The sequence below is a fragment of the Camelus ferus genome, chromosome 16 (genome assembly GCF_009834535.1).
Source record: "Camelus ferus isolate YT-003-E chromosome 16, BCGSAC_Cfer_1.0, whole genome shotgun sequence".
NCBI lineage: Eukaryota > Metazoa > Chordata > Mammalia > Artiodactyla > Camelidae > Camelus > Camelus ferus.
In genome coordinates, this window is record NC_045711.1 from 33209871 (window position 1) to 33233408 (window position 23538).

At 55.8% G+C, this 23538-nt stretch overlaps 1 protein-coding gene across 4 annotated transcripts; it reads right to left on the reverse strand.

Annotated features, from left to right (window-relative positions):
• Positions 1–1941: 1941 nt before the first annotated feature.
• KCNH6 (potassium voltage-gated channel subfamily H member 6) lies at positions 1942–23294 on the reverse strand. 4 transcript variants are annotated; one of them, XM_032457129.1, is made up of 14 exons: positions 23121–23294; positions 22086–22287; positions 16768–16929; positions 16460–16665; positions 12862–13287; positions 11209–11608; positions 10006–10205; positions 9573–9825; positions 6396–6589; positions 5544–5607; positions 4806–4886; positions 4071–4257; positions 3220–3406; positions 1942–2908 (listed from the first exon to the last, which is right to left on the reverse strand). In XM_032457129.1, exons 1-14 carry the CDS (start codon positions 23175–23177, stop codon positions 2624–2626), a joined length of 2904 nt encoding a protein of 967 aa, XP_032313020.1. In that variant the 5' UTR covers positions 23178–23294; the 3' UTR covers positions 1942–2623. The 4 variants fall into 4 exon arrangements, with proteins under 4 accessions (XP_032313020.1, XP_032313019.1, XP_032313022.1 ...); XM_032457128.1 differs by having other exon boundaries at positions 22086–22316; XM_032457131.1 differs by lacking the exons at positions 5544–5607; positions 6396–6589 and having other exon boundaries at positions 22086–22316.
• Between the last annotated feature and the right edge of the window lie 244 nt (positions 23295–23538).

A 23538-nucleotide genomic window follows, 5' to 3' on the forward strand; every position in this document is an offset into this window, starting at 1 on the left:
AACGGCGCAGTGCGGGTGAATGGGGGAGTGGGTGGCATAGAAGCCAGCGTGCGGGTGGTGCAGGCCTCCAAGTTCTAGGCCAAGTCTCTGGGAGTGGAACCTCTTGTGTGACCTGCTCTGACTTCCCCACTGCAGCTGCTGTTCCGAGCGGCTTCTCCACGCTGTCGAGTAAAAACGAAAATTCTGCCGTAAGGGAGGGCTTCCTGCATTTCGCGGCACTGAGCTCCGCCGCCTGGCTGCCTGGTCCGCCCCAAACGGGAACTACCTTAATTCCCCGCTCTGCCACCCAATCTTTAATGGGAATAATTTTCTCCTAGCTAAGGGGTAGGCCGCGGACAGGCTGTTTGCAGACGGACCCGCCAGTGTACTCAGAGCCAGGCCAGCTTCAGTCCGGCTTTGCTCCGCTTACCTGGCGGTTCTGGAAATGCTCGGAATTCTATGGTTGGTCTTAAGCAGGCAGCAACCCGACTAGCGTGGCTCTCAGTTTTTGTCGTTTCCCATTCTGTCCTTTCCCCCATCGAGGGTCCCAAGGCAAATGCTAATCTAGCCCTAAATACACCTATGTCTCCAGTTTGAAACGGAGAAGGGTCCAAATCTGAGTAACATGTCTTCATAATTTAAATGGTTTCCACTAATTTGATTTCAACAAAACTAAAGGAGGATTGTATTGTTAGAGGATATTATTAGATATAGTTTTGATCAATGTGATTGTTAACAGACAACTCAAAGAATTCATGAATTGAGTGACACTGTTACCTCTAGCAAACCCCTTAGAGTCCCATCCACTTTCATATGTTAACCAGTTTTCTGTGTTTACGTTTTTAAAAAAAGGAAAGAAAAAGTACAAAAGTGTTGCTGAACCTTATCTTACTCTAATAAAAAAATGCTTTTCATCCACACACATGAATTCATTGAGAGGAAAATACCCTCTTTGAAGAGATGCATTTCCAATAAATTTTAGTTTCTATAAATATTTGAATAGAGATATTTATGTTGTTTTGAACAACTCAGTACTAATAAGTGTAACCCTTAAAAGCCTTAGTAAGGTTAGAAAAATTGATATAAACATTTCAATTTATGTATGTGTGTGTGTTTCAAACAGATATAATAAGATTATTAGTGATAGGCTTTCCGGCATGGAAATAAATTACATGTTGGGTAAACTGTGGATGGATGGAATAGAGTGGAATTATGAGCAGAGAAAAAGGAATGATGTTAAAGAAGAGCCTGTTATCCTGTTTTTAAAATGAAAGATGTTGGCTTCTGAATCACTGCTATTTGGATAGAAACAGATCAGTATAAAAGAAACAGTTTATAAAATGTCAATATTTACAATACACTGGAAATTATGTCCTTTGCAACTATTTAAACTTACCAATGAAATATTTCAGATGTCAACTTAAAAATGTGTGAGGGGGGAAATACATTTTCAAACTTCTTTTAGGGAGTACTGAAAAAAAGGACTGAGGACCAGTGACTTTTTGGACAACAACCCATTTCAGTGGAGTAATTACCTGCATATGTTCTCAAACCAGATCATCTGGGTTGAAATTATATCCTCCTTTTCCTATATTTTTGGGGAATGTTCTTTTTTTTAACTGAAGTATAATTTACGCATAGAAGTGCACATATTTTTACAACCTGAAGCACACTCATGTAATCGCCCTTAGATCAGGAAATAGAACAGTACCAGCACCCCCAGAAGTACCCCTCTTGCCTGGGTAAACTTCTTGGTCTCTCTCTCTGTGCTTCTGATCCCACATCTCTAAAAGGGGGATAATAATACAGACCCCACAGGGTTGTTGTAAAGAGTTAATGAACTAATATCTTCAGAGCAGTCAGCACGGTGCCCCCCAATACAGGGTGAGCACTCTGGAAGTACTGGCTGTTGTCATGATTCCCTATGGCCACCAAGTCAGGGCCTCTCTGCTTCCTTTCACCCCAGCCTAGCTAAGAGTCCCCTGCTCCTGGACCCAGTGGAGCCACCTTCAGGTCCCCAACACACAGCTCCTGCAAGGACCTGATGACCCTCAGGTAAGTTACACACCGAGCCCAACATGAAATGTGCAGGCTTTATTAGCTGTGAGACACTCCACTGCCCACTAGGGTCCCATTGGTCATCACAGAACCATCAGGGGCATAGTGGCTGGGGGCTGGAGCTCTGTGCCCTGATGTGTCCACACAGAGGACACTTTCATCTCCAGCTGGTTCACAGGCTCTCAGCAGGAGGTCTTGACCGCCTGTAGGGGCTGAGCTATGTGGTGGTGGGTAGTTCTAAGCTGAGAGGTGAATGTGCCCAGCCCAGAGCAAGGCTCTGACATAGATCAGAAATGTCTCTTATCTTCACTGACCCATCTGTCCCATAAATTAGCTCCACACCTGAGGCCCACTCACCCTCTGCCAGGCCTGCTGTCTGAACAGAGCCCTGGAGGAGGCTGGGAAAATCCTGAGCCTCTTCACTCATGCCATCTTGGATCAACTGGATTGGCAGTCTGTAGCTATTCTAGGTGAATGGTTTTCAGAGGGCTATTTTAGAGGCTGTCTGCCTCCCCCAAATCCTTAACTGTCATCTCACCCACCTTCAGTTCCTTCATGGTGTCTTTTATCTTGGGGTTCAGTGACTCTAACTCCCCATAAATCCAGGATCTGAGCCGTGTCTCTGGAACTCCAGCTGTTTGGGGACAGAGCTGAGGTGTTCAGGGAGGGAAGGAAATCGGGGACCACAGACAAGTCCCTGTACCTCCAGGGGAGACAGAGGTGAGGCCAGGGGTGACAGGAGCCCCTCAGGCTGCTCCTGTTCCAAGGATAGTGTCAGAGTTTTGTCCATTTCCAGGGCTGGGTGGGGCATCCTGGAGGAGGAGTTCCTGCGCTTCAGCCTACATTCATCCAAATCACTGTAGTTTGGGGTCTGGGAGGGTCAAGAAAGAGGGAGACACACAGTGTGGGGCACTTCCCCCCCAGCCCCTGCCACCCTGACTTTAGGGATGAGAACTGGCAGGAGCTCTGTCCTGCTGCCCTTGCCCAAGATGTGAAGTCCATGGTCACGATCTGGGCTCTGCTCAGGCTGCCTGTCATGACTCAGACCATAAAGGAGGACAGCAGAAGTCACAGCTGCTCTTAGGCCACAGAGGCCCTGTGTTTGATGCCCACTGAGATCAAGTTAGGGGTGGGGGCAGGCTGCCTCCAGACAAGCCCCTGGGGATGCCCTCATCTGCTTACCTGTGCAGGGGGCAGATTGCCCTGGGGCAGTCTAGTTCCTGGACTCTGAGGAGCTGAGGTCGCAGGAAACAAGGCCAGGTTGTTGGAGGCAGGTGCTCCCAGAAAGTAGCCAGTGTGGTCCTGGGGCAGGGGCTGCTGAAGGAGCTGCAGGATGCGGCTGAGGTCGGAGGACATTCGGGACTCCAGCCTGCCAGACAGAACCCCACAGTCAGGGTCAGATCAGGGTTGGGGTTGGCAGGAGCAATTTAGGTCCTGAGGGCAGTTCTGCTGGATGAAGCTATTTCCCTGCTGCAATTCACACCCCCTGCCCACATTCCCCCTAGCACATCCCTGACTCCAATAATAACAGTGACCAGGCACCATGCACACATCATTTAGTCCTCATAATGAAGCTTTGACGTGGGTATTCTAGTTATCCCCGTTTCAAAAAGGGCAAACTGAGGATCAGAGTGGTTAAGTGACTTGACCACAATCTTGCTGGTAAGTTGCAGAGCCAGAATTTGAACCCAGTACTGTACTGCCCCTAAGCCCTCACTCTGCCACCACTGCCCTGCCACCCACAGGCCATGCCCCTTTCCCAGGGTCCTTGGAATTTTTTTCTGCAAGCGGTTATGTCCCTCCCCCCAGAAGGCTTCCGTAGCACATTCCAGGGTTTGCTGGGACAAGCTATCCAAGGAACTGTGCTTAGTGACAGGGATGGGGAAGTCTGCAGCTAAATAGGACTGGCTGTTCTAAAACCCATGGGGCACCCAGCTATGTCCCTGAGGCACCAGGAGGGGGCACCCATGCCTAGCCTGCCACTGGGCCTGCCTTCTATAGCTGCCCACATCCCTGGCCTGCAGGTCACTCACCTGTTCATCTGGGCCTGGAGCTGCTCTAGCCTGGAGCCTAGCTCCCGAGGCCAGCAGTCTGGGTCTCCCTGAGGGTTTGAAGGGCTGTGATGGTTTGAAGGGCTGTGATTTGGCCTTGGGGGCACTTGAGGCAGCAACTCAGGCCAGAGGCCAGATGCATCCGAGATGCTTAGGGAAGGGGTGGCACCTGCAGTGGGAATAGGGAAGCTTGAGCTTCGGACCAGCTGGTTCCACAGGCCTGACCTTCTGGAGCAGAGCCCAGGGCCCTCCCCCTACCTGCCACGGGAACACAGGGTAGGGGGAGTGGAGCTCCTTACCTGGGTGCCCAGGAGTACGAGGTCTTGCCCCCATAGAGGTCTGGCTTCCAGGACCCAGAAAGCTGTAGCCCTGGGAGGGGGGCTGGGGCCCCAGCTTGGGGGGGTTGGCTGGGTGGGGACGTCCAGCCCTGGCCTCACTGTCCAGGGAGCTGCTGCCCAGCGGATCCCTTGGTGCTTTGATGTGGAGCCCCAGAGGGCTGGCCGGTATCCACCCCTGGGGGCAGCCCTCACTCAGGCTCTGAAGACACAGGGGGAGGAAGGGTACAAGGGCTTCTAGCCCTGAGCCTAGGGAGGGAGCCCCTCTCTACTCACTGAGGGACTGCTGATGCCTCTCCCAGGGGAGGCAGGATGGGGAAGACCTGAGAAGGGGTGGGAGGCAGGGCAGGGGCAGACACTCATTGGGGCTGGCTTTGCTCACCTGACTGGTTGTCACCAAGGAAGAAGCCTTGGTGGTCCTGGCTGCCTGGAGCCTGCTGGGGTGATGACTGGAGACCCCCACCTGCCTTGTGGGGAACAAGAGCATCAAGTAACAGGGACCAAAGCTGGGACAAGGCCTCTTTGCCCTCCCCTGCCCCTCTCCCTCCGTGGCCCTGTGGCAACTAGGCAAGAAAGTGGTGACAGGTGGCTGGTCTCCCCCATCACGCTCCAGGCAGCTTTTCTCCTGTACACGTGGGCAGGAGATGAACAGGAGCTTGGAGATGTGCAGCCCCCCACAGAGTCTTGGGAGAGGCTGCGCTGAGCAGCAGGGTTGGAGTAGGGGGAGGTGGAAGCGCTGTTCTCCTCGCTTTCCCGAGTGCCCCTGGTGCCCCTGCCCTCAGCGTGGGCTGATGGGGGAATTTCCTCTGAGGAGACGGGATCTGGAAGTCCCAACCCATTCAGGAGGTGCCCTCAGCAGTGCCCTTGACAGCCCACCCTCCTGGCACCGTAAGACCTAGGGGCACCCAGGGGCTGAAGGGGCCTTGGAGGCCACATCCTTCTTGTCCTGGTGTCCAGCCGCTGAGCACTTCGGCCACCTGGTGGCTGCTAGCTGCTGGTCCCCCAAGGCATGGTCCTTACAAGATGTCTCCTAGGCAGGGCAGGTGGGAAGGGGAGACACCGGGGAGGGGGAGGACAGCAGAGGGCACAGGGTGGGGAGGGCTGTCCGTAGCATGTAGACCTGCCTTAGCACTGCCTCCAGAAGCTGGGCGTGGACTGGGCCAGCAGAACCTCTCCTCCTGAGGCTGGTGGGGGGGAGGGGTCAGTGTCAGGGCCTCAACCACTGTTGCCCCTGCCTGTCCCCTCCATCCCACTGGCTGGTTCCAGACCCCCTCCTCCATACAGCCCCTCTGGGCACTTCCACTCAGGGCTGGCCACCCGCTCCTTGGCAACCCTGAGCTCCAAGGAGGTTTGGTCTCCCGCACACCCTTGAGACGTCCTTAGTTGTTTAACTACGCAGCACTTTCCTCCCCTGAGTTGTTATAACCTCTCCATTGAGTGATAAGCTTGAGAGGGGAGACTGCGCTCTCACTGTTTACAGCCCTGGGACAGGGATGGCAGACCCCACCCCCACCCCCTTGCAGCTTATAGGATGTGGTGGGGAAAGCCTGGGCCATGGAGTTGCGCAAACCAGAGTCCCATTTTGGCTCTGCCTAGGACTATATGGTTTACTGTATGCCACGTGGCTTTGGTCATTTGTCCTCTGTAACCCTCAGTTACCTCATATGGAAAATGGATAGCACCATTTGCAAGGAGAAGACTAAATGAGATCATGTAAAAGTAGCCCAGCGCCTGCCACGGTAGCAGGTGCACAGTAACGGGCAGCTGCCATCAGACTTAGCAACGTGCTGGCCATGGTAGGCACAGAAGAAATGATAGCAAAGGATGCAGGAGGGGGTTGAAATAAAGGGAAGTGGTCAGATGAGGCCCCTTGGGCCAGGCAGGCCAAGCTTTCAGCAGGTGGCCTGTTCATCTCCCATTACCAGCTGGCTGAGGGCCATCCCTTCCCCTGGCCCACTCAGCCCAGACTCACATCCCGCAGGTTGAAGGTGACTTCCAGCTTACTCCAGAAGCTGTCTGCGAAGGCGGGGTACATGTCCAGCACCTCCAGCAGGTCTGCCCGCTGGATCTTGTGCAGGTCACAGTAGGTCAGGGCCCGTACATCTGCACTGGACTTGCCCGGCCGGGCATGGAGGCTAACAGGCTCCCCAAAGATGTCATTCTTTCCTGCCAGCCAGAGGGGTGGGGGTCTCTCTAGTGCCTGGCTCCAAGCTCTCTTCTGAGGAGCCCCCCTGAGGACCTCCTGACCTCCCCTCACACTTCAGGGACCCTGCTAGGCTGCGCCTGGGGCTCAGGATCACGTGCTGGAAACCAGGCTGGGCTGCTGACTGAGGGTGGGGAGAGTGCCCTTTCCTTGTCCTCAGAGCTCTGCAGAGACCCCTCCCTCCCCAGCAGGCGGGGCCCCTTGCTATCTCCAAGCCCTTCAGGACCACCTTCTGTCAGAATCCCCCCTCCTAGTTCCACTTGCTTTGGAACTGCCCATACCACCCCTATCCCCAGGGAGAGTGGGCAGTAGGGACACTAAGGCTTCTTGCGCCATGTCTTCCTCTTTCCTTAACCTGCTGCGGTGCTGTGGGAGTAAAGGGAACCCAGGGTCAGGAGGAGGGCCTGAGGCTTCTCTCTCTTTGTGTTCCCACTCCGATTGTGGGGCTAAGGGACCAACATGGCCCTAGCAGAGGAAGCATGGGGAAGTTACTTCTCTCTGGACCCTGGTGGCCTTATCTTTAAAATGAGTGTAACCATATCTGCCTTGTCTACCCCATTGGGCTGTCCAGAGGAGCAGACATGAGGCTTGAGGAAGTGCCTTGAATTGCAAGAGGCACCAGACAGGTGCATGCAAGGCACTGGGAGGGATGGATGTCACAGGTGGACAGGGGCTGGATATGGGGGTGTGGGGTGAGGGTATTGGGTCCTCCTGGTGCTAGCCACTGGATGTAAACATAAATAGATGCTGTCCCACTCACAAGGAGCCCCCCAAATCCCCAAGGGACAGATTACAGAATGCTCTCTAGGGCCTTAGAACAGGGGAGAGCCAAGAGCAATGGAGCTATGGACGAGGGAGGGGGCTCATTTCACCCAGGGTGCTTGGGAGCAGGGAGGAGAGGGGCTTACAGAGAAAGTGAAGTGGGGGCTGGGTTGTGAGAATCTAGGAGGACTGGGCCCCCAGGAGAAAGGCAATCTGGGTGGACAGAGCAGCGTGTGGTCAGTGCTGCACAGTTAGGGCTGAGGGCAGAGAGCCCAGGGCCGGGGTGCCAGGGACTAAGATTGCTTGCAGCCCACTCCCAACAGGAAAGCCCAGCCCCCTAGCCTGCTGTTACTGCACAGGGGGCACTAATTGTTTGCACAGTGATGGGTGGAGGCATGTGCCCCAGGACAACAAGATGAAAGGTCGTTTACAGAGGAGGGGACTGAGGCTTAGAGACAGAAGGGACTCTCTAGGGTCACATGTGAAACCTAGAAGCTGGAAATCTGGGCAACATTATAAAGCGATGGTTTTCCACTAGATAAGGATTATGACCTAATGTCCATTTCCACTCAGGACAAAACGAGAAGAGCTCATGTCTCTAACTGAAACTTAAATTGGACTGGCTTCTTAATTATTAATAATAATTATCATCTCTCCCACGTGGATGGCACTTCTAAGCTTGGCTGGGAGTGAGGGAAGGGCTCATTGAGGAGCCCATGCTTGAGCTCAGCCTTAAAGGATGACTGGGGTCTGTCAGGCAGGGGTACAAGGTAGGGGATCTGAGCAGAGTGGCAGCATGTGCAAAGGCACAGATGTGTGACAGATAAGTAGGTTTAGAGAACTAAGTAGTTTGTATGGCTGGAGTGTGAAGTACCGGGGGAGGGTGGCAGGACTTAGGGTGGCCAGAATGCGGAGGGCTGTGCATGCCAGGTGCAGGGGTTTACGTTTGTCTCATGGGTCATGGGGAACCACGGAAGGATTTTGAACTGAAGAGGAATATGCACAGATGTGAGTTTCAGGTCACTGGCAGAAGGTGGAAGATGGAGTATGAGAGTAGACCAGATTCAGGGTCACGGGAAAGGAGCTCCTGACACCTGCCAGGAAGGACACAATGAGGTCTGGACCCAGGCAGCAACAAGGAGACGAGATATTAATGAGGGGAACAGACAGGGCTCTGTGGCTGCCTGGATAGTGAGGGTGGGGCAGGAAAGGAGAAGGGTGCTTCCTTGGTTGACTCTCAAGTCTCTGGCCCAGACAGTGGAAGGTTCACAATGATGAGGATGCCAATGGAGCTGCTTTTGAGGGAAGATGATGATTTTAGAATGAGATATGTTGTTTGGTCTGCCTATGGACTATAAGGGTGACCATGCCCAAGAACAAATGGAATATTCCAGTCTAAGGAGAGATTGGGGCCAGGAGACCTTGTGGCATAGGTGAGACTGAGATCACTGGAGCAAGGAGCTGGCCCAGGTGAGGGTGTTGTGGGAGAAAAGAGTGAGCTCCACACATGGTGAAGCCCAGCTGAGGGGAGACCAGAAGGAGATGACTGGGCAGAGAGGTGGGAGGAAAGCCCGGCCATGGAGACCAAAGGAGGGTGAGGCTGCGGTCTGGGACTTGGAGTGGCTGAAGTCAGGGGGAAGGCAAAGAAGACGAGAATCATCTCAGACAGGTGAAACGACCTGCCCAAGGTAAATGACCTGCCTAAGGTAAGTGGCAGAGGTGGTCTGTGCCCCAAATCTGTCCCCTGCCCAGTGTTCGTATTCCTTCCTCCAAAGTGTCCAGCTGTCCCTGCAGCTGTGCTGAATGAGACTCGGGACACCCTGCCCCCCCCCAACAAACAAACAAACAAATAAATCTTGTTTTCTCACCCTGAGTTTCCCAAGGGTGGGAGAAGGTAGGAGCTTAACTGGACTTCTGAGTCAGACACATAGCCCTGGAAGCCCTGCTTGTCCACTTACCCACATGACCTCTCTGAGCCTCAACTTCCCTATCAGGAGAATGGGGCCTTTGGCAGGGGTTTGGTTTAAGGATTCAATGAGCTGGGTCTACAGTTCTCTGTGGCACAGGGTCAGCACATGGCAGTGAAAGGTGCCACCATCATCGTTAGGAATGGACTGGTCCAGGCAGGACATCTCCAGTCCACCGCACCCCCAACCCTGGCCTGGCCCTCTGCCCCCGACCCACCTAGAATGGCTACGACCACGTCATCACGCAGGATCTCGATGGAGCCGCGGGAGATGAAGTAGAGCGTGGAGAGCACGTCGCCGAGGTGCACGAGCGTGTCCCCCGGCGGCGCGTGTGTCGTCTTGAATTTGACTGCGAGCGCGCGCAGGCAGCCTTTGCTGGCGCCATGGAAGGCCGGGCAGTGCTGCAGCAGCGCGCGGTGCAGGTGCAGGCAGATGTCGGCCTGCAGGCACTCGGGGAAGCCCTTCAGCACCTGCGAGGCGGGTGGTCGCGTCCAGTTGGGCGCAGCCTGGGGTGGCGCTGGGGGAGTGGGTGGGGAGGGCTCTGGGGACGCCCTGCGCCCTCGGGACCTGGGGCTCCCCTGGGTGTAAGCCCGAGCTGGGACTTGAGGTGGTCGCTCACACGACCCCAGGGAAGGGCGGCAGGGGCTCACCGCGTTCATGTCGATGCCGTTGGTGTAGGACCAGGCATGTTGGAAGTATTCTTCGAGGCGCTGCCGCAGAGGGTTGGGGATCTGATGGAAGCGGATGAATTCCTTGACTCGCAGCATCTGCGTGTGGTAGCGCGCTGTGCCCGAGTATAGGCGCTGGATGATGGCGGACACGTTGCCAAAGATGCTGGCGTACATGAGGGCTGGGCAGGCGGCAGGGAGCAGGGTATGGGAGGTGAGCTCCTGAGCATCCCCACCAGCCCACATCGCCCCGGGGCCTGCTCCAGGCCTCCCTCTCCCTGGGATCCCCCAGTTAAGGATCCCTCTGTCCTGGGCAAAGTCGGAAATGTCCAGGACAGAGCCAGGGCACATGGGAGACAAAGACCCCAAGGCTTCCTACCCTCCTCCCTCTGCCCTCTGCCACTCAGCATCCTCCTGGGCCCAGAGGCCAAACTCCTGAGAAGAAAGAACTAGGGCGATGAATTTTTTTAGTTCAGATTTATTTTCTTTGTCAAGTTGTAAAAATATAATAAAGGGAAAACTCTTAATCTCCTGTTTTCACCCATTTTCCCCCCTTGTTTTTGTTTTTCTGAGCTTTCACATCTGTAAATACTCTGAACATGACAACTTAATCTACGTGTAAAATTCCACACTGCCTCTGTGTTCTTAGACGAGGTGTCTTGGGAGGAAGCACAGTGCAGGGCCCGAGATCACACAGTCCTGGGAATCAGCTCCTGGGGCTGCAACTGGGTCTCTGTGTAACTCCTGGCAAGTTAGAACCTTTAGTTTCTCAGTCTGTGAATGACTCATACTATGGCCCTCATGGGGTAGAGATGGGAACAAAAATTGAGCCTCTGAAAAGTACTTAGAAAAGTGCCTGGCGGGGCTAGCTTTGTGGGCGTGGACCTATGCTAACAAGGACCCGGGCTTGGTTTAATGCTCTGCCATTACCATCTTGAAATTCTTAATAATTTTTTAACAAAGGGCTCCACATTTTCATTTTGCATTGGGTCCTGCAAATAAAGTAGATGGTCCTGGTCCCTGACATATAGCGAGGGTTAAATTCTGTGAACAGTTGATGCACACATATGCAAAATTTCATTGTGCTGCAAACTTAGGATCCGCCTATCACACACATTGTTACTGTGTTGGTAGATCTCACTACAAAATGAAAATGGAATTCAACGGACATGAAGTGGCACTCACAGCCGATGAGCATGACGCAGATGGAGAAGACCTTTTCAGAGTTGGTGTTGGGTGAGACGTTGCCGAAGCCCACGCTGGTAAGGCTGCTGAAGGTGAAGTAGAGGGCCGTGACATACTTGTCCTGCACCGAGGGGCCTGAGGCTGGGTCGCTGCCATTGTAGCGCTTGCCGAGCTGAGCGCCTAGGCTGTCCAGCCAGCCGATCTTGGGCTCCAGGTAGGGCCGCTCCACGTTGCCAATGGCATACCAGATGCAGGCCAGCCAGTGTGCAATGAGTGCAAAGGTGCACATGAGCAGGAAGAGCACAGCCGCCCCGTACTCAGAGTAGCGGTCCAGCTTCCGAGCCACGCGCACCAGCCGCAGTAGCCGTGCCGTCTTCAGCAGCCCAATCAGGGTTGTGGTCTGGAGGGGCAGGGAGGGGGCCAAGGGGCTGGGGGTCAGACCTTGAAAGGCTATGCTTAGGACCACATTTATTCACTTGTGAGTATAGTCACCCAGTCATTCAACAAACATTTTTGGAAAGCCTGCTTTGTGCCAAGCTCTTGGCAGTGGGGCACAGTGCAGGACCTTAAGGAGCTCTCAGCCTCAAGCTCAAAATAGTGTTGTGGTTGCTAGGACAGAAGTCCAAGAGGAGCACAGAGGAAGGGAAGGTCAAGTCTGCAGCAACAGGGCAGGGGAGGCTTCCTAAAGAAGGTGACATAGGACCTGAGTCTTGAGAGACAAGGCTGGGTCTCTAGGCAGATGGGAGGGAGAGGGAAAGGGCATTGCAGGCACAGGGAGCAGCATGAGCAAAGGCATGGAGGTGTGAAATGGCACAGTCCACGTGGGAAACCTAGGGCGATGCTGAAGCCTGGAACACAGAGTAGTGAGTAGTGAGGAATGAGCCTGGAAGGTGGACAGAGGCTGCTACTGAGGCCACAGGGTCCACAGAGAACTTGGCTTTTATTCCAAGTCACCAGGGAGCCATTGAGAGTTCCAAAGACTGGGTCAGATAAGGGAAAGAGTCAGATAAGTGATCTGAAACTCATTCTGGTCTCTGTGTGCAGGGGGTGAGGCTGTCAGGTGTGCGGCTGGGGCAGAGGTGGGTAAGAAGGCCACTCAGTGTCTAGGCAAGGACAATGGGGTGGAAAGGAGGGGAAAGGACTTGGGGACAGATTTTCCGGGAGTGAGTGGGCATGGGAGCAGGGAGTCACGATGATCACCCCGTGCTGGACAGGCTGGGTGATTGGGAGTAACTGGAACACAGGAGGCAGAGCTGATTTGAGTGGAAAGCTGATCCCAAGAAGGTACAAGAAGAGCATGAAAATGCCCTCATATCAGCTGTGGGAAGCGGAGTGGGCATGGGGGGATGGAATTGGGAAGGGATTCAGGACAGCCCATGGATTCCCTTTCTAACTCCAGGGTATGTATGGTTTAGAAGTCAGCACAAGGAGCTAGGACTTCAGGAGTGCCGTCCCAGAAGGGGCAGAATTCTGGAGCACAGAAAAGGCACCTTGGGCTAGAGGATAGCCTCAGCTTCTCCTTCTCCAGGGCTGGGAGATGACAGATGTCTGAGGCTCGGTTTCTGCCTCTACCTGCTTTGGCAAAGGTGCCCAGTGCTAGGGCTGGGGCACAGGGGACGGCTGCAGCAGCCAAACTGAACGGGGTCTGCTTACCTCATCAGAGCCAGTGCGGAAGATGAGCAGGTCGAAGGGGATGGCGGCCACCATGTCGATGAGGAACCAGCCCTTGAAGTAGTGGACGGCGATGCGGCGGGGGTGGCTGACCACCTCGTCATTGGTGTTGACATAGGTGGTGCGGAAGTTGATGACAATGTCAACGACGAACATGATGTCCACGATGAGGTCTACCACGGTGAGCGGGCTGCAGGTGTAGCCGCAGTCCCCGCGCTGAGACTCGTCCTGGTCGCTGAGCAGGAAGGCGGCCGAGTAGGGCGTGAAGACTGCTGTGTAGATGACTAGCAGCAGGATGAGCCAGTCCCACACGGCCTTGAAGGGGCTGTAGTGCAGGAGGGTCCCACGGTGAATGCGTGGTGCCTGCAGCTTGTACTCTGGCAGCACATCCGCACCCAGGGACAGGACCTGGAGGTGGGGACCACGGGGTGGTCAGCAGGGTGGCCACCACTGGTGAGATGAGTCTGGGAGGGGTGAAGATGTAGGGGTGAGGCCTAGGAAGGGAGATGTGGGTGGTGGTGGGTGAGGAGGGCTGTGCAGGGCAGGGGGATGTGGCAAAGATGGGGTGTGTGTGGCATGTATGAGGGGGCAAGTTCACAAGGGGATGGGGTGCTGGGAAGAAAAGCAGAGAGGAAGTAGGGTCCAGAGGAGGGGTGCAGCTCTGTCCCATAGTGACCCCAGGTTTGAAGCTCATAAACTCCCTCAGAAACAGGCCAGCCTGGAGAGGGTGGAGACAGGGCTCGGGGAGGGGAGAGAGGAGGGTGGGGCTCAAGTAGACTGAGGGGGTGGTTGTTGAGGGGTCAATCCTCTCTGGTGGGTTTGGGAGGTTCCCAGCTGTCAGGTTCCTGGTGGAAACAAGTCACTCCCAAAATAGCCTCTTCATGCCTGAGGGCCCTGTGGAGCCTGGACCAAGGACGGCCTTCTCTCAGAGCCCTCTAGGGAAACAATCTAACTGCAGGGTATGGAGCTTATCTGGGCCCTTGACAGATCCTGAGCTCCAGAGGCTCTGACTACTTTGCACACGTCCAAGGAGGTTTTGATCATTAGACTCAGCTGAACCCCCTCTGCTCTGCCCCTCCGACCCCCACCTCTGAGACTATGGCCAACATAGGGTCAGTAGGGCCCAGCCCAGCATGCCTAGGCTCTGCCCAGGTGCCCAACACAGGAAAGACACAGTTGCGGCATCTGGAAGGGCATGCATTTTGAAGCCAGCCCTCCCAGGTTGATTCCAGTTCTGACACTGCTATATGTCTGTCTTGGGGCAAGTTTTATAACCTCTCTGAGCCTCAGTTCCCTCATTGGCAGAAGGGGATGACAAAGGACAACAAACTCTATGGGGCTCTTGTGAGGAAATGAGCGGGTGCATCTTGATAGCAGACACTGCGCCCACAAGGATGGGGCCTGAGGGGTGTCCCGTGGACCCCACCACCACCACTGGAGAGGGCCCAGCAGATGGTCCTGGTTTAAGAAAATCTGCAATGTAAGGTTCTAACCTTGCAAACCAGATCCATTAGCAGATGGGATCACAATACGGAAGATCCACCCAAGGGCTGGTTTCAACCAGAGTCCCCGATTTGCCATCCAAATTCCTAGGAAGGGCCGTAATGTCCTAACCCTGTGGTGACCTCCTGCTCAGCCCTGTCCTCACCTCCTATTTTGCCTCCCCAGGAAGTTTCCTCTGACCCTGCACAGACTCGGATCACCTTTTCCAATCTTCACCCTGCTCCTTATAAACACCCCTGAGCACAGTCATTCCCCACTGGCCTATAGGCCGCAGGTCCCTCGTCTGGCATGCCCATCTTCTATTCCCAGCACTTAGTCCCCATGGGGGCTCAACTAAAGGGGACCAAATGAGCACTGAAAGCTTGGGCTGTCATAGCCATCCTCTCCCCTGGCTGCTCAAGACCAGCCAGGATGAAAGAGCAGAGCACGGGGAGCGAGAGGGAGGCAGCAGGAACTCTGAAGGTGGGGTCACAGGAGAGTGTCTGCTTCCTCAGGCCATCTGGCCGGGGGCCATTTCCCCCACCACAGACCTCCCTAGTCTTCCACCACCTCCAAAGCCAGCACAAGGGCCCTTCCCTGGCAAAGCCAGCCCTTCCCGGTGTCCCTGGAGCTGCAGGGCCCCCAAGATGTAGGAACTCGGGTGTGGGATCACAATCTTGTAGGTCCTTTGAGTTCTGGTTGAGGCCAGTGTGACTTCCTTGCTCGGGGCCCATGCTGGCCCCTCCTCCGAGCTCTGTCAGGCACCTCCTCATCTTAGGGCCTGCATGGGGTGTGTTAATAAAGCCCAGAGGGACTAAGGCAGGGGACAGGACAGGAGTAGGCAGGTTGGATGAGGGCAGTGGCCAGGGGCCCGAGCCAGGTCTACCAGTCTCCACATGCAACTCTTTAGTCTTACAGCCCCCATCACCCCTGCCACCAAACTGAGGGCTCTGGGCTGTGCAGCTAGATGGGCTTCCCAAGGTCAGGCCATTGGGCCACCTTGCCTGACCTCTGAGGGTCCAACCCTTCAGCCTGGGGTCCTTTCTTCCCCACAGTTCTTGTGCTGGGTAAGGAGGTGGGTTACAAGGAGTTCCCACTCGTGTGGTCCAGCACAGAGAGAGCTTCAGGTGACAAGGGGGGCAGGAAGGCAAAAGAGTGGCCCCCATCCCCTCATGAAGGCAAAGTCCCAGGGGAAGCTGGGAGCAGGCTCCCTACCTTGCCCTGTACCTCCTTGCTCAGCCCTGGCCTAGGCCACCCTCGATGCCTCCTGGGACTAGCATACTCAATGTTAAATGTGTCCCCAGTGGCCATAAGGCCCAACTCTCTCCTCCAGATGAAAGCCTTGGGGCCCAGAAAGAGGATAAGGTCCCTTGCCCAAGGTCACATAGCGAGCAGGACCCTGGTCACCCGAACCTCGGGCAGGGCTCTTTGCATTTCCCTCTGGAGTGGTCAGGTGGAGACTGGGGCATCAGGCCCTGTGAGAAGGGACAGTGGGCTTGGCTGAAACAGTGGATCCAAGGAGGTTTGCCTTGGGCTGGCCAAGGAGGGGAGGGAGGCATTCTGGGCCTGATCCCTAAGGAGCCATGCAAAGGGGCCTGAAGATGCCAGAGGCTGCTGCCCCTCCACTGGGATTGCAGGAGGGTCCTGTTGTGGGGGCTGCCTGTCCCCTCCAAAGCAAGGGGCAGGAGGAGGACTTAGGGCCCCCCCCATCCTTCTCAGTATGGCCCTGACACCTCCCCTCTCTGCTTCTTCTCTGGGACTGGCAGAGCCTTGGGTGAGCCCTCATGGTGACCTGTGTTTTCCTCCCTCCTAGGCTTCTCCAGGCCTAGGATGTGGCACTATTCACAGGCTCTGCTGACCCCATCCTCCTCTGGTTGCAGGAGCTGGGCATCAGCGTGGTGGCCCCAGGGGAGGCCTTTAAGGCGAAAGAATCAGACTCAAGCAGGACAGGAAGCCTGGAGCTCAGACCAGACGCTAGGGGGCTGGACAAGCTGGCTCCCTCTGCTAGCCCAGGCCCCAGAGGAGACCTGGCCCAGGGCCTGAGAAGGGGCCCTTGAGGCCCAGCACAGCCCCATCCACCCTGCCCTACGGGCCGCACCTGGGTGACCTTCTCAGTGACGTTCTGGGTCCGCTCCACCACCTTGTGGGGTGCGATGATCTCAATCTCTGTAGTGGAGCCTGAGCGGTGCTTCTCCAGGTTGAACTCCACGAAGTTGAGTGTGAACTGTGGGATCTGGCTGATGGTTCTGTACTTGACCCTCCCCGTGCCAGGCCCCTGTGCACCTGGCCTGCCATGAGAGCCCTCTGAAACCAGGGCAGGGTCAGAGCAGCCAGGGCCAGGGGACTCGCTGATCCACCTGGTGCCCGCTCCTGCCCCGCTCCCCCCCAACCTGCTCCCCGCCTCACCAGAGCCCAGAAAGCTCTGGGACAGCAGGCGCTGGGTCAGGCTGCGGCTCCCTCTCTTGGCCAGGAGCTGGGCCAGGTCCTCAAAGTTGAGGATGAACATGATGACAGCCCCATCTTCATTCTTCACAGGCACCACATCTACCAGGCAGCGGAAGCTGGAAGCTGCAAACAGCATGGGCAGGGGGTTGTCACTGGAGGGTCCTCTCCTACAGAAACCTGGCCAGGGGGAGCCAGGGAAGGGGCTGGGCTAAGGTCAAGTTAAGGGCAGCTGTGGTGGGTGAGGAGTCCTGCAGGGTGACCAGAGCTATTGGGCAGAGGGTTGCTGATGCTGCCCAGCAGGTGCCCCACCCACAGGGTAGAGGTGGAGAGAGCTGCTAAGCTTCTCATTAGGAGATAATGTAGCATCGGGCCCAAGTCCACACTTGGCCCTCAGCTCAGGGCTTAACCTTGAGGTTTGCTTCTGCTGTAATTAAAGCCGAGCAGATGGGGTGGATTAAGTGGGGAGGTGAGGTCGGGCAGTCTACCCCCATGTAGCTCTGCCTGGCCCTGGGTTCAGCTCCCATATTCCCATCCTACAAAGATGTCCTGCTCCCCTGATGCTGGAAGGAACTCACTGTTGAGAACACACAAAGTGCTGGGCACTGAACCAGTTGGCACATTAGGCCTCAAGCTCTGTCATGGCACCCAGTGGGTCCTTGCGGGGCACACGTAGACCCCTGTACTGCAGAGCCTGGGGTTCTGAGAAACTGACATGCTGGGGCTGGGTGGCGACATGGAGTGGGGATCCCTGGGCTCTCAGTACACAACACTTTGGAGAGGGGAGGGGACTTGTCTGGGATGAGGACACTGGAGTGAAGGTCTGGAAGGGTTCCACTGTCCCAAGGCAGAGGTGCAGGGATGGGTGGGGAGCAGGCAGGGCAGTGGCGTGGGGTCTGGAGAGGGAGAAGGAGATAGATGGCAGTGCAGGGACAGGACAGGCCCCTCCTGCCACTCTCTCCACCCTCTTGCGCAGCCCAGACCCAGCCATTGGTCCCACTCTTCCTCTTCCTTGGCTCCAGGGTCTCACTTTGCCTCCCCCAATAGGTGAGTGGAACAAAACAAGCTAAAACTTTCACTCTGTGGGCTAGGTAGATGCCCCAGGGCACCCCCTCCCTGGTACCTGGTCATCCCATGTCCCTCAATTCAAACTGTTGGCGGTGTCAGGCCCAAGGGTCAGGATGCTAAGAGGCAGGGCCTCAGGTAAACATGGATTTCAGAAGGCGGGTTTGTGTCTGTCTCAACTGCCAGCACCCAGCACCTGTTCCAGGTGTAGCTTGTTAACTGAGTGAATGAAAGAATGTGTGTAAATGTGAGTGGGTGGGAGGTTGGCAGGCAGGAGTACTTCTACTTTGGGGTCCACTACACTCACTCATCCCCTGGCCCCCCCTTTTGTGCTCACGTCCCTTGGCACCTCCTCACACCATCAGTGCTGGGGTGCAGCTGAGCTGTCCCCATCCTCCCTCCCACTTTCCTCCCTGGGAGCAGGAATCTCCCGGATCAGATTCCCGGACTCCCAGGCACCAGGCAGCCATCTGCCAGCTGCTGCACTGGGCCCCGGGGGAGACATCCACACCGAGGAGAGGCCGTCCACTTGCCTCTGTGACCCACCCCCGGCTCACAGTGCCAGACGCCTGCCTCCCAGGCCAGCGCCAGGCTCTCTTGTCAGCCTGGGGCCTGGCAATCCCTGGGCACTGGGACCTACCCAGGAAGCCTCCTTGACCAGGGGCTTGAGACACCGTGTCCAGGGCCAGACTATCTCCTCACTCTCTCTGGTACTGCAGAGATCTGGCCTGGGATGGGGAGAGGGAGGACAGAGCTGGACAGGGGCAAGGCCTCCAGGCTCTCTATGCTGCTAGAGGCTGCCGAGGCCCAGTGCATACCCACTGATGCTATCTTTGGAAAACTGAGGCTGAGAACAGACCAAAGACCAGCCCATCAGAGCAGTGAGGGCTGGAAGAGCCACACCTGACACCCCGTGCCTGATCTCCGTGCCTGCTGCCTGAGGGGTGGGTAGAGACAGGAGGCTATGAGGATTTGGATGAGTTCAGAGCTTTCTCTTTCTGATCCCTAAGCTGTCCTTGCTCACAAGTAACTGTGTCTGGGTGATCGGAAATGGGTGAGTCTGTCACCCTAGAATGTGCCCAGGAGTGGCAGTGTTCCTGTGCCCTTGCTCCATCCCTGGAGAGGGGCCACAGGCTATGCCTCGTTCTCCCTTCTAGGGGCCTCTCCGGGGACCACCTCTCTGACCAAGGACAGCAGGCTTGTCTGCCCCCTGTGATACTGCACTTCTCTGTCTCTTGGATGACCCCTTCCTTCAGTTTCAGAGTCCTCACCCCTCACCTGCAAGCGTCCTTGTTTTCTGTTGCCCCCATCTCTTTACACATCCCATCCAGCAGGTGGTGAGCCCTCAGGGAGGAGCTGATGCTACAAAAAGTTGCCACTAAGAGGGTGGCTGCTCCATACCACCTCCCTGCTGGCTGTTTCTGGCATTCATGGGCACTCACTGGTGCAGAAACACCGGGGTCCCAGACCACAGCCCTTACCCTGTCCTCCTTACTGGGAGCTGAGGACTGGAGGAGCCCCAGGCTTCCTCTAGTCTGGCTGGGAGATAAGGGGACTCTCTGGTTTGGTGTCATCAGAGAAGATCCAGTAAAGGCAGGCAGGGCTGGGCCCCTCTGGCCGGTCCCCAGTGGGGACAGGGCTTGGGGGGCGGATCTGAGTGCTCTCCATCCCTCCCTCCAGACTCTCACTGGCACTAGTCTTGTGGCCACCCCCATTCCTCCTAGCTGTTAGTTCTTACTTTTCCTAGTGAAGGCAGATGGAGGATGAGCCAGATTCTCAGGGGTCTCTGAGCTCTGTCTCATGGGGTAATTTTTGTCAAGTGCCCTGGCTTCTTTAAGCCCGACTATACACAGCTGCACAATTTGGAGATATATGGATACAGACCCTCCACTCGGACTTGGAGAACTGTCAGTGGATTACCCCTTTAGAGGAAAAGAGGATTATAAATCAGCTAGAATTCTGTTCAGGACCCCTTCCCTTCCCACCTCCCTGGAGTCAGTGGAACAGTGGGGAGAAGAGGGAAGAAATCACCATTAGGATGCCCTTTAGCAGGACTATAAGATGTATGTGTGGGGGTGGAGATAATTCAGTGGTAGAGCGCATGATTAACATGCACAAGGTCCTGGGTTCAATCCCCAGTATTTCCATTAAAGAAAAAAAAAAGGTGTATGTGAATATGGAAGAAAAAATTCATGTGGTCAGAGTGGACCATAAAGTGAACATAAGTTATCTGAGCATCATAACCTTCCTTTAGGGGAATGTAGGCCAGGAGTTTCCCTTTTCTGGGTTTCAGGCCAATTTCAGGCAGGTCCAGGTGGTCAAGGTCTTGGGCTATAGGACAGGGAAGGGCTTAGGGTTGGGGTGGGTATAGACTGGGATTTATACGGCACCAGGTATATGGGTAATTTTTCATTTTCACCCAGGCCAATTTCCAAGACTAGGTCTCCAGGGTCCCTTATGATTACTAGAGGATGCCAGCAGGGTTCTGAAAACCTGAGTCCTGATCTCAGAGGGTCAAGGCCTTGCCTTGACCTCTGTCCCCTGCCCAGGCATGTGCAGGATGCTGAGGGGACACTGTGAACCATGATCTGACATCACTGGGAGTCTGTGATCACCCCTCACCTCTCTGGGACCTAGGTAGAGCTCCGGGGTCAAGGAGAGGGACAGAAAAGGATGTGTTGTCCCTCATCATTTCCTGCTGTCCCATCCTGTTCCCCTGGTACACTTCTCACTCCTTTGACTGGCACTTCTTCTCTGCAGTGATGTGAGGAGGTGAGGTTGCAGCTTTTAAAAGTATTCTGACTTCATTAACTCTGTGGATGCTGCCAAACTAAGACAGGTTCTTCCTAGTCCCCTAATTACCACCCCTGCATTCAGGGGGTTGGTAGCAGCAGAGGACAACCAGAGGGACAGCCAGGACCTGCCCAAGAAGCACCCGGAAGCTCTTAAAAACACACGCTCAGGTTCACACTTACACTCAGGCTCCACATACATACCAGGGCCCTGGAACTTGGGCTCTCAGTACCCTCAGCCCCAGTCCAAAGGTGCCTGCCCTTTACCTGCACTCAGGTGGCCCTTATGCATTCTTCCCTAACGAGGGCTCTCTTCTGGGGCTTCCCTCCTTAAAAGTCGTGCTTACAAGCACAGAGGCTATTGGAATCCTTTATTCTCTCTTGCGATTATTCAGACCAGATATCGCTGAGGGGAGAATCCAAGGACTTGGGGTCCAGTCCCAGGTTGGACCCAAGCAACAGGATCTTGGCCAAGTACCTTCTTTTTCTTGGGCCTTGGTTTCCTCGTCCATGAAATGAAGGGATTTATCTAAGCCAGTGGTTCCTGAACTTGGCAGAACATCCAAACTGCCAGGGAGATTTGTCCAAGTACACCTGCTTGGGCCTCACTTCACACCTCTGAGTCAGCTTCTCTTTACAGAGGGTGTGTTTTAGAAAACAAACTTCAGGTAATTCTGATGCTGAACCAGGCTTGGGTGGGGGGCATTGGTCCACGTGATTTCAAAATGACTTTCAGGATCTTAGTCCCCACCCTTCTCTTTCCTCCCCACACTGATCCAGTGGAGACTCTGAAGTCCTGCAGGGAGGATCTTAAAGGGCTGCAGAACTCTTTATCCTCAGCCCCTGCTCTATGCTTTTGTTCTGTTTGCAGTAAGCTTGGGCTGGCAATAATACCCCAAACTGGGTGAGCCTCCAAGTCAGGGCAAACTCCAGACCCTATCTCCCCAAGGAGCTGGTGCTGGGTGAGCCAGGCCCACCCCTCTTTTCAAGCCAGCAGCCCCCATGCCTTGCCTGGCCATGAAGGCCTTGAGGGGGTGACTCCTCCCCTAATCCCCAGAGCAGACGGAGATGAGGAAAGGTTAATTTCCGTCCCAGCTGCCTGACAGCTGGGGCTGACAGTGACAGAGTGGACAGCCAGGAGACCAGGGATACGGGGGAGGGATGGTGGAGCGGGAGGCCCTGCCTGGGGCCAGGACCAGTTGGTGGTTCAGCCTGGTCCCTGGCCTCTGAAAAGGACCTCAGAAGACACTGCATCCAGTGTCCATCACTTCCCCCTATGGATGAGGAAACTGAGGCCCAGAGAGGAGACAGCATTTGTCCAGGCCCTTTGGTTCCCTGGGTCAGTGCCCTTCCCATGGCCACTCTGTCTGGACAAGGGAGGGGCCAAGCCTGCATTCCAGAACCTGTGGCCTGAGGGTGCCTCACCATCCTTGCGGTAGTAGAGGATGTCCACCTTGCACTCCTCGGCCCCCAGCAGGGCCTGCGCCAGGCGGGAGACGGCACTGCGTGGGGTGTTGGGGCCTGTGAGGAAGTCGCAAGTGCATGGTCTCTGCATCACTTCCACTCGGGAGTAGCCGAAGAGTTCACAGAAGCCGTCGTTGCAGTAAATGATGGCACAGTTCTCCATCTGAGCATTGGCAATCAGGAACTTACGACCTGGGGTGGGAGGTGGGAAGCCCATGGCAACCAGGATTGGGCAGCAGAGAGGGAAAGATCAGAGGGACCCTTGGAAGCAGTGAGGGGGAATCTAGAAGGTGGGACAGAGCAGTAACCAGAATGAAGGAGGGGGGAGGTCAGCTCTGGGGACAGTGGGCAGACCAAGGTGGCCAGAGTCATGCGGGAAGTTCATCGAACTCCTGAGAGTAAAGAGAGGGTGGTCAGGAGGGGAAAGCAGAACAGAGATCAGAGAAGTGGGGGAGGGGGAGTCAGGCCTGGGGATTGTGGGAAGACCAGGGCAGTAATGGGGTCAGTGAAGTGGGAGGGAGGCCCAAAGCTTCCTGGAGGCTGGGAAAGGGGTCAATGAGGAAGAGGGAGCAGGGATGTGACCATATCGGGGCCAGGCCTGGGAGAGCTCCAAAAAGACAAGAGTGGCCAGAGTGGGGAGGTGAAAAGAAGAGAGGCAAGGAAATCTCTGGAGAAAGTGATGGCGGTGGTGAGGGCTGTCCGAGGGTGGCGGGACAGTGATAGAAGGAAAGGTCAGGGCTTGGAGGTGGGTGCCAAGAAAACATCTCAGGGGAGGAGGGGGCTGCACTCTGCCCACCGTGCCCCAGAAGAGAGGGTGGCATTTGAGGTAAGTGGATCCCACTGGAGAAGGTGTTCCGGGATATTAAAGGGAAAGATTTTGTATTCAGCATCAGATATCCCCCACCCTGCTCCATTCGAAGTTAGTAAAGAGGTCTTGTCACTCCTGTCACGGAACCAGGACTCCAGATCCTGCCCCCACCCAACGCATACACTCACTCTGGCCCTCGAACTTGCGGATGATGGTGTCCAGGTAAGTGTTTTGGGGCGCGACATGGCCCCTGCGGACCGGCATCTTTCAGCTGCGGCCTCTGCCCGGAGCCACCAGCGTCCCGGCTCCCTCCGCCTCCGCCTGTCCTCGGGCTCAGCGCGTCCGGCTCCGGGTGGGCGCCGCCCCCGGGGAGGGCCGCGGGGCTCCGTGCCCCGCCCGCACGCCTGCGTCTACCCTCCGCTGCCCTCCCGAGCCCTCCCCGGCCAGCCGCTTGCCGCGCCTGCTCCTCTCGGCTGCCGCCCAGGAGCTGTCCGCGCCGCGGTGCTGAAAGAAGCCGCGCAGCGGCTGCAGGGCGGGGTCCGCGGGGCGGGGGCAACTTCTCCTGGACTCAACGGGGCAGGGGCGGGGCCTTGACTCCTAGGGGGC